The 12,859-nt window shown below is 51.6% G+C and overlaps 2 protein-coding genes across 2 annotated transcripts in view; both read left to right on the forward strand.

Moving 5' to 3' along the window:
• The first annotated feature begins 2,831 nt into the window (after window positions 1-2,831).
• NAPSA (napsin A aspartic peptidase) lies at window positions 2,832-7,272 on the forward strand. The gene is made up of 8 exons (XM_017512530.2): window positions 2,832-3,065; window positions 3,144-3,267; window positions 3,456-3,574; window positions 3,948-4,147; window positions 5,887-6,009; window positions 6,106-6,250; window positions 6,644-6,742; window positions 6,967-7,272. The coding sequence occupies exons 1-8, from the start codon at window positions 2,847-2,849 to the stop codon at window positions 7,192-7,194; spliced, it is 1,257 nt and encodes a 418-aa protein (XP_017368019.1). The 5' UTR covers window positions 2,832-2,846; the 3' UTR covers window positions 7,195-7,272.
• Window positions 7,273-12,296: 5,024 nt separating this feature from the next.
• The window catches only part of LOC108292002 (napsin-A-like), a 12,944-nt gene continuing 12,381 nt past the window's right edge, over window positions 12,297-12,859 (forward strand). Inside the window, exon 1 of the mRNA XM_017512531.2 lies at window positions 12,297-12,613. Coding sequence (XP_017368020.1) covers window positions 12,537-12,613 — 77 coding nt within the window. The 5' untranslated portion in view covers window positions 12,297-12,536. The remainder of the gene's footprint in view (window positions 12,614-12,859) is intronic.

The following is a 12,859-nucleotide window of genomic DNA, read 5'->3' on the forward strand; positions in this document are numbered from 1 at the left end:
TCTACATCTTGATTGTGAAGGTGGCCATGCTCTCACATCGCACACTGAAACGTGCATTTGAAATGAGTGCATTTCATTGTTATGTATATATTTTTTTTGAGACAGAGTCTCACTCTGAAGTGCAGTGGCACCACCATCTCAGCTCACTGCAACCTCTGCCTCCCGGGTTCAAGTGATTCTCCTGCCTCAACTTCCCAAATAGCTGGGATTACAGGCTCACGCCACCACACTCAGCTGATTTTTGTGTTTTTAGTAGAGATGGGGTTTCATCATGTTGGCCAGGCCACTCTTGAACTCCTGACCTTGTGATCCACCCACCTTGGCCTCCCAAAATGCTGGGATTACATGTATGAGCCACTGTGCCTGGCCAACCAGAACACTTTTATTTGAGATGGAGTCTCACTCTGTCACCAGGCTGGAGTGCAGTGGCACAATCTTGGCTCACTGAAACCTCTGCCTCTCGGGTTCAAGTGATTCTCCTGCCTCAGCCTCCCAAGTAACTGGGACTACAGGTGTGTGCCACCACACCAGCTAATTTTTGTATTTTTATTACAGACGAGGCTTTGCCATGCTGGTCAGGCTGGTCTTGAACTCTTGACCTTATGATCCATCCGCCTCAGCCTCCCAAAGTGCTGAGATTACAGGCGTGAGCCACCGCACTTATCCAGGTTTTTGAGAGGTCTCTGCAGACTCCACTATAGCTGTGATGACTAGGTACTGTGGTTTCCAGACATGTGATACACTCCCTCCATCTTAGAGACCTGGATATGTGACATTTAAACTGAGACTCCCCATATTCACACCCATTAAACTGTTTGGTCTGAAGAATCATGTTTTGGGGCCAGAGCAGTGGCTCACACCTGTAACCCAGCACTTTGGAAGGCCAAGTTGGGAAGATCATTTGAGGCTAAGAGTTTTAAGAGCAGCCTGGGCAACATGGCCAGACCCCCATCTCTACAAAAAATACAAAAATTAGCTCAGTGTGGTGGTGCATGCCCATGGTCCCAGCTACTCCAGAGGCTGAGGGAGGAGGACTGCTTGAGCCCAGGAGTTTGAGGGGCAGTGAGCTATATAATTCCGCTACTGCACTCCAGGCTGGGCAACAGGGTGACACCTTGTCTAAAACAACAACAAAAAAAGCTGGGCTTAGTGGCTCATGCCTGTAATCCCAACACTTTGGGAGGCCAAGGTGGGCAGATCACCGGAGGTTGGGAGTTTGAGACCAGCCTGACCAATATGGTGAAACCCCGTCTCTACTAAAAATACAAAAATTAGCTGGGTATGGTGGCAGGCGCCTGTCATCCCAGCTCCTGGAGGCTGAGGCAGGAGAATCACTTGAACCCAGGAGGCGGAGGTTGCAGTGATCCTACATCACACCACTGCACTCCAGCCTGGGCAGCAAGAGCTAAACTCCATCTCAAAAAAAAAGTGGTGGTGTGTCTATAATCTCAGCTACTCCAGAGGCTGAGGTGGGAGCGTCACTTTTGAGCCCTGGAGATCAAGGCTACGTGAGCCCTGATTGCACTGCTGCACTCCAGTCTGGGTGACAGAGGGAGACCCCATTTCAAATAAAAGGTTTATAAAAAGAAAAAGAAATACAATTTTGGAGACTTCATGCAAGAAGTCCTCCCACTACCTGACCTCTGATGCTGCCCCCAGTCTCTCCCTTTTTAAAAACTCCCCTCTTCTCCGCATGCCCTGGAACTCTTGGTGGGGGAGGGGTGTACACTTCCAGGAAGTTTTCCCCGCTTCACATTCTTGTGCCTCTCAAAGGCTGACTTGTGGGGGGTGGGGGAAAGGTGTGAGTGAGGGGACAAGTGCTTCAAGGAGTGACTAAAAGCAGGAACAAAGATATTACTGCACACGATGCTTGTTAACCTGCTTTTTGAACCTAATGTATCCTGGCCACTTTCTAAGTCAATGCAAAGAAAAGTGAGTCTCCAAATGTTGTATCAACAGCATCATCATGACCTGGGAACTTGTTAGAAATCCAAATTCTTGGGCCTCATCCCAGACCTACTTAAACAGAAACTAAGATAGCTGAATTTGAATTGCCCAAGTCAAGGGTTACAAACACTCACTTAAGGGCCAAATCCAGTGTGCCACCTGCTTTTGCAAATACAGTTTAAGGGAGCCCAGGCAGGGCACGTTGGCTCTCCTCTGTAATCTCAGCACTTTGGGAGACTGAGGCCAGGAGTTTGAGATCAGCATGGGCAACCCAGACAGACAATGAAGATTTGATGCTGGCTGGGCGCAGTGGCTCACGGCTGGAGTCACAGCACTTTGGGAGGCTGAGGTGGGCGGATCATGAGGTCAGGAGTTCGAGACCAGCCTGGCCATCATAGTGAAACCCCATCTCTACTAAAAACACAAAAATTAGCCAGGCATGATGGCAGGCGCCTGTAATCCCAGCTGCTTGGGAGGCTGAGGCAGGAGAACTGCTTGAGCCTGGAGGTGGAGGTTGCAGTGAACGAAGATTGCGCCACTGCACTCCAGTCTGGGCAACAGAGCAAGATTCCATCTCAAAACAAAAAAGATTTGATGCTTACATTTTTCTCCCCAAGGGTGGGGAAAATAGTCCCCAACATCATGAACTGAGGCATGCAGAGGCCACCATCCAGGGGCTTTTGCAAAGTTTTATGCTAGGGTCTCGAGAAAGCTTTGAGAATGTCAATTCCCTGGGAATGGCTTATTTTAAGGGATTTGGCCATGGAAAGGTCTTTGGGAAGGTGTTTGGGGATATCTGGCGTCATGGCATCTTTGCTAGGGTTTCCTGCAGGTGGTTATTGAAGGGTTTCTGGTACTGACCCCTATTGTGGCACCTCGGAGATGCTGAACTTGTCACAATGTCCTGCTTGGGTAAGTCTATTATAGAGGGTCTCCAGGAAGGGCAGCTTCCTGTCAATATCCTCTTTCCCTACAGCATCCCTCTTCGCCGAGTCCAACCTGAACGCAGGACCCTGAACCTACTGAGGGGTTGGGGAGAACCGGCAAAGCTCCCCAAGTTGGGGGCCCCATCCCCTGGGGACAAGCCCACCTTCGTGCCTCTCTCTAACTACAGGGATGTGAGTCACAGCCCCCACGGCCCTCACCCCTGTGCCCTCGAGCCAAACACTTCATTTACTCTACTCTTTTGCCATCAGGTCCAGTATTTTGGGGAAATTGGGCTGGGAATGCCTCCACAAAACTTCACTGTCGTCTTTGACACCGGCTCCTCCAACCTCTGGGTCCCGTCCAGGAGATGCCACTTCTTCAGTGTGCCCTGCTGTGAGCTTCTATGAGGGAGAATAAGGCTGAATGGGGGTGAAGGGAGAAGGCGGGGCTGGTCATCAGCTTCTCAGAGGTTTTTCAGGAACTGTTCTTTTATAATGCCCTCACACGTCAGAAAGTCAAAGGAGAAGGAGGCATTGGGGAGATTTCCTCCCCCAGTGACACCTTTCTGACCTCTAACCTAGGGTTACACCACCGGTTTGATCCCAAAGCCTCCAGCTCCTTCCAGCCCAATGGGACCAAGTTTGCCATTCAATATGGATCTGGGCGGGTAGATGGAATCCTGAGTGAGGACAAGCTGACTGTGAGTGACCTCTGACTTTCAGAAGTCTTGAGCCTGGGAGAACCCCACTGTCTAAGATCATCTGGCTTAGGGAGGGGCTTGAGGAGGAAGAGCTTCCCAAGCTAATGGATGGGGCTTTGCAGGTGGGGAATGAAGGGATGGGGCTTTACAAGGATGGGGAGGGGCTTCCTCGGTGAAGAGGTGGGGCTTCTCAGGCAGAGGGAGGAGCTTCCTGGGTGAAGGGGTGGGGCTTCTCAAGAGGCAAAGTTTCCTAGGAAGCTGAGGCTTGCATCCAGGTGTTCCCAGACCTAGGATTCACGCCTTGGTTTGGAAGATCTCAAAGACATGTATTGTCCTCCCAAAAGTAAATGATCACATCTCAATCTACCCCTAGATTGGTGGAATCAAGGGTGCATCAGTGATTTTCGGGGAGGCTCTCTGGGAGCCCAGCCTAGTCTTCACTTTTGCCCATTTTGATGGGATATTGGGCCTTGGTTTTCCCATTCTGGCTGTGGAAGGAGTTCGCCCCCCGCTGGATGTACTGGTGGAGCAGGGGCTACTGGATAAGCCTGTCTTCTCCTTTTACTTTAACAGGTACTGGGGAGGGTGCACCTATCTATGAGTCCTGTCCCCAAGAAGGAAGTGAGGCTTCCTTCAGGAAGTGTCTTACTCCATAAAGGAAGTCCCACGCTTCACTCAGGAAGTCACTGATCCAATGCAGGAAGTCTCACTCTCAGAGTCACCCACTTACACTAACCATTAAGGAATTCAGCCATCTAATACAGGAAGTTGCATCCTCCATGCAGGAAGTCACCTACCCTATAAAGCAACACCTCAACTCTATTAGAAGTCCCAGAGCTTAAGTGACAACTTAAGACATAATAGGTCAGGCGCAGTGGCTCATGCCTGTAATGCCAGCACTTTGGGAGGCAGACGTAGGGGTGGATCATGAGGTCAGGAGTTTAAGACCAGCCTGGCCAAAATGGTGAAACCCTGTCCCTACTAAAAATACAAAAATTAGCCGGGCGTGGTGGCACACACCTGTAGTCCCAGCTGCTCAGGAGGCTGAGGCAGGAGAATCGCTTGAACCCAGGAGGTAGAGGTTGCAGTGAGCTGAGATCACACCACTGCACTCCAGCCTGAGTGTCAGAGTGAAACTTCATCTCAAAACAAAACAAAAACCAAAATACTAAAGAAAGTCACCATCAGTTCAAAATGTTCCATGCTTTAGAATCAAACCAGGAAATTCCATGCCCCTTATAAAGAAAGCTCAAATCCCATTTGAGAACACTGACCAGAAGTCAGGAATTGCCCGATGAAATCCAGGAAGCCCTACTCACTTGCTATGAAGTTCAATGTTACGCTCAGAAGTCCTACCCAACATCCAAGAAGTTTCCAAGAAGGCTCCACTTTCCCTCCCAGAGGCCCATCACACACAGGCAGGAAATCCTGTGCCCATTCAGTCACCCTGACATCCGCCCCCGTCTAGCAGTGCTACCTACCACTTAGTAGCTCCTGCTCTCCCCCGCCTTCCAGGAAGTCTCCATCCCTGTTCCCATCGCTCTCAACCAACTCAGGAAGTCTAACACCTCTCTAGATACCACAACAGGCAATTCAGAAATTCTCTCCTCCTACCCAGGAAGCCACCCCACCCCTGCACAAGTTACACCTTCAAGAGCCAATTCCGAGACTCCACTGCTCTACGTGGTTACTATGATACTCAGCTCAGAAAATTCCCCCAGCCGGGCGCGGTGGCTCAAGCCTGTAATCCCAGCACTTTGGGAGGCCGAGGCGGGTGGATCACGAGGTCAAGAGATCGAGACCGTCCTGGTCAACATGGTGAAACCCCGTCTCTACTACAACTACAAAAAATTAGCTGGGCATGGTGGTGCGTGCCTGTAATCCCAGCTACTCAGGAGGCTGAGGCAGGAGAATTGCCTGAACCCAGGAGGCGGAGGTTGCGGTGAGCCGAGATCGCGCCATTGCACTCCAGCCTGGGTAATAAGAGCGAAACTCCGTCTCAAAAAAAAAAAAAAAAAAAAGAAAATTCCCCCAAAACTCTACCTTCCACAGCCAAATGAAGAAATCTCCTCTTCACTTCAGGAAGTCCCCAACAGCCTAAAGTTCTAACTTCCATCAAGAAAAGCACCATGCTTTTCTTGCCTGGCTTCCAGTCCCAACAACTAGGTCCTTCCTGCATCCCACTAACCTGCTAGAACCCCAGAAACAACCCAGCTGGTGGGAAGTTCCATCCCTGGCCATACCTAGAGCTGGCGGGGGGGGGGGGGTCCAGTGACACTGACATCTACACTGTCCGCACTCTACCCCTGCAGGGACCCCGAAAAGCCTGATGGAGGAGAGCTGGTCCTGGGGGGCTCAGACCCGGCACACTACATCCCACCCCTTACCTTCCTGCCAGTCACAGTCCCGGCCTACTGGCAGATCCACATGGAGCGGTGAGGGACTTGGTCTGTCTCCTGGGTCTGGAGCTGGAGGCTGGGGACCTGGACTCCTAGAAGTCTGCCTCTAATGACTGCCTCCTTCCCCCTCAGTGTGAAGGTGGGCTCAGGGCTGACTCTCTGTCCCCGGGGCTGTGCTGCCATCCTGGATACAGGAACGTCCCTTATCACGGGACCCACTGAGGAGATCCAGGCCCTGAATGCAGCCATTGGGGGATTTCCCCTGCTGGCTGGGGAGGTGAGGTCCAGTCTCTGGTGGGTATGGGCTGGGGAGGCTGATGGCAGTCTGACAGTGAACATCAAAAAGCCTGAGAGTGGGAAGCAGGTATTTAAAGGGTATTCCAGGGCAGCGGGCACTGGACTTCATGACAGATAGTCTGGAGGGTGGTGAGAGGAATTGAGGACACTTTCCAAGCATCTACGGGTGACTTTGTGGATGGCAGTGAAGTGGAGGGAGATGATAATGCAGGTTTGCTTGGGACTGGAGAAGCCTAGGCCGCAAGGCCTCTGCACACAGGGCGTTGAATACCCAGGTGCTCAATGCGGAAATTGCCCTACGGCACTGGGGGCCACGGAAGGGACTGAGCAGAGCAGGAATCTCTCATCTTCACTAGTTCCTCTTCTCCCCCAGTACATCATCCTGTGCTCCGAAATCCCAAAGCTCCCCGCAGTCTCCTTCCTTCTTGGGGGGGTCTGGTTTAACCTCACGGCCCAGGATTACGTCATCCAGGTAGGTGGCCGTCACCATGACGCCAGAAGGACGTAATATGACGGTTTGAGAGGGTAGAGCTGAAAGACGGGAAGGGACCACAGAAATATTTCTTGTCCCTGTGATGGCAGTTTGTTGGCGAATACAAAGCGCCCGAGGGTGGTGGTGGGGGGAAAGCCCGGGGTCCCAGGGAAATGGCCGCCCCTGTGGCCGCGACACCCAGTTGCCGTCCTGTCGCCTTGCAGACTACTCGAAATGGCGTCCGCCTCTGCTTGTCGGGGTTCCAGGCCTTGGACGTCCCTCCGCCTGCAGGGCCCTTCTGGATCCTCGGCGACGTCTTCTTGGGGACCTATGTGGCCGTCTTCGACCGCGGGGACCGGAAGAGCAGCGCCAGGGTGGGCCTGGCGCGTGCTCACACTGGCGCAGCTGACCTGGGACGAGGCGAGACCGCGCAGGCGCAGTTCCCTGGGTGACGCCAAGTAAAGCGCATGCGCAGCGGGTGGGTGGAGGTACCGCTACCCACTAAAAATCAACGATTTCCATCCAGCGAACCTGCCTGGGTTGCTTCTTTTCAGAGAGTGCTTTTAAAAAAGAGAGAAATTTGTGGCCGGGCGCGGTGGCTCACGGTGCTCCCAGCACTTTGCGAAGCCGAGGCTGGTGGATCACCTTTGGTCAGGAGTTCGAGACCAACCTGGCCAACATGGTGAAACCCCCGTCTCTACTAAAAAAAAATTAGCTGGGTGCGGTGGCGCGCGCCTGTTATCCCAGCTACCCCGGAAGCTGAGGCAGGAGAATCCCTTGAACCCAGGAGGCGGAGGTAGCAGTGAACCGAGACTGCGCCATTGCACTCCAGCCGTGCAACAAGAACAAAACTCCGTCTCAAAAATAAATAAATAAAGAGAAAGCTTTGTGCCTGTACACACGGAGTTGAGGAAGAGAGGGAGGAGAAGGGCACTACCCTTTTTCTCCAGGGTGCACCCTGGTGAGGGGTTTTGTACTACGAGTCCCATGAAACCCTCGCCTACTCTGCCTTTCGTCAAAGGCTCCCGGCGCCGCGGAGCATCACGGTCGTTGTAGTCCACGCCGTGGTCACGCCCTGACGGGGGCGGGCCCAGCCACAACGTGCGTGGGAGGCGACAGGTCGCGACAGCAGCGACAGGTGGCAGTGGGGGAGGTGGCTAATTGGTAAGGGTTTACTAGTTCCTGTTAAGGGGCGTGGATACCATTCCCTCGGACCTCATCTCGTGTTTCTTCTCTCTCTCCGTATTCCGAGACCCCTGGGAGCTCGGAGACCCCGAGTTGGGGAAGCGGTGCTGCCTCTCCCGCGGCGTTGACGTCATTCTCCCTCCTCAGCCTCTTGCTGCCCAGAGATAATGGGTTAGAAAAGATGATCGGTGGAAAACTCTGGCAATCCTTTAATCGCATCCTGAGTCTTCTAGAAGAACTGTGTTGGGCGATTCAGGGGACCCGAAAAGAGTCAGGCCTGAGCCCCATCTCGAGAGTGTGCTGTTCTAATGGTGGAGGCCGACCTGGTCACAACCCCCTGACAGAGAAGATAGGGGGAGATCCAGGTCCCACTGGCAGGGCCGTGTTAGGCAGGAGATCTCCCAGTAAGCTCCGGCAGGGGAGTCAGGGAGGTAGCCTCTGTTCTGCTCCTTTTCCCGTGGGGTGCAGAGAGCGAGCAAGTCGGAATTCTAGGCGGTGGGAACCGCTAGGGCGGAAGCAGGGAAGCTGGAAAGAGCATGGTGTTCCAGGAGTCCAGCTCCAGAAATAGGGGCGGCGGCTGGGGAATCTTGGCTGGGAAAACAGGCCCACAGCACCACTGTGTGGCCAAGTGGGAATTTGCAGGCGCGGCCTCTCAGAAACTACTTACCTGCGCTTGGGTAAAGTTGGATGGGGTGCTGCGGGCGGAAAGCGTGGGGGCGAGTTGAAGGGGCCCAGACCGAGTGCTCTGACTAGAAAACAAAGGGGGAGCGGTGACAGTTATCACAGAGACAATGTCCGCTGTTTCAGAAAAACTCCCCAGAGCACCGAGTGCACAAAGTGGATCTTTGCTATTTATTATTAGTATTATTTTATTGTTATTATTATTGAGACAAGGGCTCACCGCAGCCTCTCCCTCCTGGGTTCAAGCGATTCTCCTGCCTCAGCCTCCCAAGTAGCTGGGATTACAGGCGTGCCCACCACACCTGGTTAATTTTTGTATAATTTTAGTAGGGATGGGGTTTCTCCATGTTGCTCAGGCTAGTCTCGGCTGGCAGAGGTGGGTTTTGCCGTGTTGCCTGATTCACCATGTGCCAGGCTCTGTCTTGGGTGCTGGGGACACAATGGAGAATTAAACAGATGAAGATCTTTGCCCTCATAGGAAATAGACTCAAATGGGGAAACAGGCATTAAGACAGGAAGTAAATTATCAACTGTGGGCTGAAGAGTGGCCCCCAAAAGATATTCACACCTCAATCCCTGGGGCTGTGAATACTACCTTATGTGAGAAAACGGATTTAGCAGATGTGATCAAGTGAAGGAGTTTGAGAACAGAGATTATTCTGGATCATCCACATGGACCCTAAGTGTCATCACAAGGGTCCTCATAAGAGGGAGGCCAAGGGAGGTTGATTCAGAAGAAGTTCGTATGAAGACAGAAGCAGCAAAACACCAGGACGCTGGCTTTGAAGAGGGAAGAAGGAGCCCCTATGGACCTCCTCTAGAAGCTGGGGAAGGCAAGGACATAGATTCTCCTCTAGAACCTCCTGACAGGACACAGCACTGCAAACATGGCAGTTTCAGCACTGAAATCATTCTGGACTTCTGACTTCCATCATTGTAGGACAGTGAATGTGTGATTCATTGACGTTGTTGCCCAGGCTGGAGTGCAGTGGCACAATCATGCCTCAATACAACCTCAAACTCCCAGGCCCAAGCAATCTTCCTGCCTCAGCCCCCCAAGTACCTGGGACCACAGGCATGCACGGCTACACCCAGATAATTTTAAAAAAACTTTTTTGTGTGGGAGAGGGGGCGGGCGCAGTGGCTCATGCTGTAATCCCTGCACTTTGGGAGGTCAAGGCGGCTGGATCGCAAGGTCAGGAGTTTGAGAGCAGCCTGGCCAATATTGTGAAACACTGTGTCTACTAAAAATACAGAAATGAGCCGGGCGTGGTGGCTCAAGCCTGTAATCCCAGCACTTTGGGAGGCTGAGGCGGGTGGATCATGAGGTCAAGAGATCGAGACCATCCTGGTCAACATGGTGAAACCCCGTCTCTACTAATAAAAAATACAAAAAATTAGCTGGGCATGGTGGCGCGTGCCTGTAATCCCAGCTACTGAGGAGGTTGAGGCAGGAGAATTGCCTGAACCCAGGAGGCGGAGGTTGTGGTGAGCCGAGATCGCGCCGTTGCACTTCAGCCTGGGTAACAAGAGTGAAACTCCGTCTCAAAAAAAAAAAAAAAAAAATAAAGAAATGAGCTGGGCATGATGGCATTTGCCTGTAGTCCTAGCTACCCAGGAGGCTGAGGCAGGAGAATTGCTTGAACCTGGGAGTCGGAGGTTGCAGTGAACCCAGATCACACCACTGCACTCCAGCCTGGGCAACAAAGTGAGACTCTGTCTCAAAATATTATTATTTTTTTTTTTCTGCAGACAGAGTCTTTCTTTGTTGCCCAGGCTGGTCTCCAACTCCTGGGCTGAGGCAATCCACCTGCCTCAGCCTCCTGAAATGCTGGGATTACAGGCATGAAGCACCACCTGGCCTTTTCTTTATGAATTACCGAGCCTCAGGCATTCCTTTATCACAATGCAAAATGGACTAATACGGATGATATGGAACAGACACACAGAAAATATCTGTAAGGACTGTGATGGTTAATAGAGTGTCAACTTGATTGGATTGAAGGATACAAAGTATTGATCCTGGGTCCGTCCTGAGGGTGTTGCCCAAAGAGTTTAACATTCGAGGAGGGGAACATCGAAAACTGGGGCCTTTCGGGGGTGGGGAGCAAGTAGGGGGAGAGCATTAGGACAAATACCTAATGCATGTGGGGGTTAAAACCTAATGACAGGATGATGGATGCAGCAAACCAGGGTACGTGTTTACCTACATAGCAAACCTGCGCATTCTGCACGTGTGTCCCAGAACTTAAAGTAAAATAAAATAAACAAAAAATTTGAGTCAGTGGGCTGGAAAAGGGAGACCCACCCTTAATCTGGGTGGGCACCATCTAATCAGGTGCCATCATGGCCAGAATATAAACAGGCAGAAAAATGTGAAAAGAGAGACTGGTTTAGCTTCCCAGCTTACGTCCTTCTCCCATGCTGATGCTTCCTGCCCTCGAACATCACACTCCAAGTTCTTCAGTTTTGGAACTTGGACTGGCTCTCCTTGCTCCTCCCTGTGCAGATGACCTATTGTGGTACCTCTGTGATCGTGTGAGTTAATACTTAATAAACACCCTTTATGTATATATCTATTCCATTAGTTCTGTCCCTCTAGAGAACCCTAATACAAGGGCATTACTGCATGTTACATTGAAAAGGGGAAGCAATCTATGTAGAGAATCCGTTCTGGAAGTAGTGTTACATTTGTATTCTGAAATACTATGTAGCTGTTTAAAAGCATGGGTGTGTGAAGTACAGGCACTGAAGAATACTGTTGTCTGTAACTTATTTTGAAATCAAGAACATGAGATGGGCTAAGGAATGAAGAGAACAGGGATTCTCAACCTTGACACTATTGATATTTGGGAACCAGATTACTACTTTATTTTTGGCTCCATCACCCAGGCTGGAGTGCAGTGGCACACTCCCTGCTAACTGCATCCGCAACCTTCTGGGTTCAAGCAATCCTCCCAGCTCAGCCTACAGAGTAGCTGAGACCACAGGTGCATGCCACCATGCCTGGCTAAGTTTTACTTTGGTTTTGTTTTGTATTTTTGAGATAACATTTCTCGGCATGTTGCTCAGGCTGGAGTGCAGTGGCATGATCTCAGCATACTGCAACCTCTGCCTCCCAGATTCAAGCGTTTCTCCTGCCTCAGCCTCCTCCCAGCAGCTGGGATTACAGGCACGCACCACCACACCCAGTTAATTTTTGTATTTTTGTAGAGATGGAGTTTCACCATGTTGGCCAGGCTGCTCTTGAACTACAGACCTCAGGTGATCCACCCACCTTGACCTCCCAAAGTGCTGGGATTGCAGGCGTGAGCCACTGCACCTGGCCTCAAGCAGCATCAAGAAAGACATTGAATGTAAATGGACTAAACTCTTGAATAAAAAGATATAGAATGGATAGATGGATGAAAAAACAAGACTCAATGTTCTGTTGCTTACAAGAAATATACTTCACCTATAAATAAAATAATAAGAGTCTGGGTCCTGAGACTCAGGCAGTCCCACTTCACGTGGGAAGGCAGGCTTATCATCAGTTCCTCTCTCCCTCCCCAGGCCCTTCACAAACACCTGCTGTCCCACTTGGCCAAGGAAACACTTGTGGTTAACGAGTCTCAGAAAAGTGATGTGAAAGTGAGAAGTAAAAGTGACAGAGGCTAAAGGATGGGGGGTGGGAGGCAGTCCCTGCAGAAGAGACTCCCCCACCTCCAAAGGAGGGAGTGAGGAGCACCCAGGCCACAGGATACAACTCTGGCTGACACTACACAAACACTCTGCACAAATCTTTAAAAACACCCTTGTCCCCCTGTGTCACCTGCTGAGGGATCTTGGGTCCTGATCACCTCCTAAACCTGGAGGTGGGGCATAAGCAGGGCGGAGTCACAGGGGAAAGGAAACTAGGGTGCCTGGGTCCACACCTAGGTCTGCAGCGATGTCTCCACCACCGCTGCTGCTGCTGCTGCTGCTGCCTCTGCTGAACGTGGAGCCTGCTGAGGCCACACTGATCCGGTATGGTGACTGCATTTGCCACCCCCAAACCTGGGAGGGATTCTCTGCCCTTTGTTCTTTAAGTCTGGGGCTCCTGGTTCAGTGATTCCCAAACCTGGCACCCAGGACCTTTGACTCTTCTTTCTTGGTATCCCAGGTCTCTAGAGCGGGCTCTCACCCGAGGGCGCCACTCTGACATCTCTTAAGATCAGAGTTCCCAGGCCGGGCGTGGTGGCTCAAGCCTGTAATCCCAGCACTTTGGGAGGC

The sequence above is a fragment of the Cebus imitator genome, unplaced genomic scaffold (assembly GCF_001604975.1).
Source record: "Cebus imitator isolate Cc_AM_T3 unplaced genomic scaffold, Cebus_imitator-1.0 Scaffold473, whole genome shotgun sequence".
Taxonomy (NCBI): Eukaryota; Metazoa; Chordata; class Mammalia; order Primates; family Cebidae; genus Cebus; species Cebus imitator.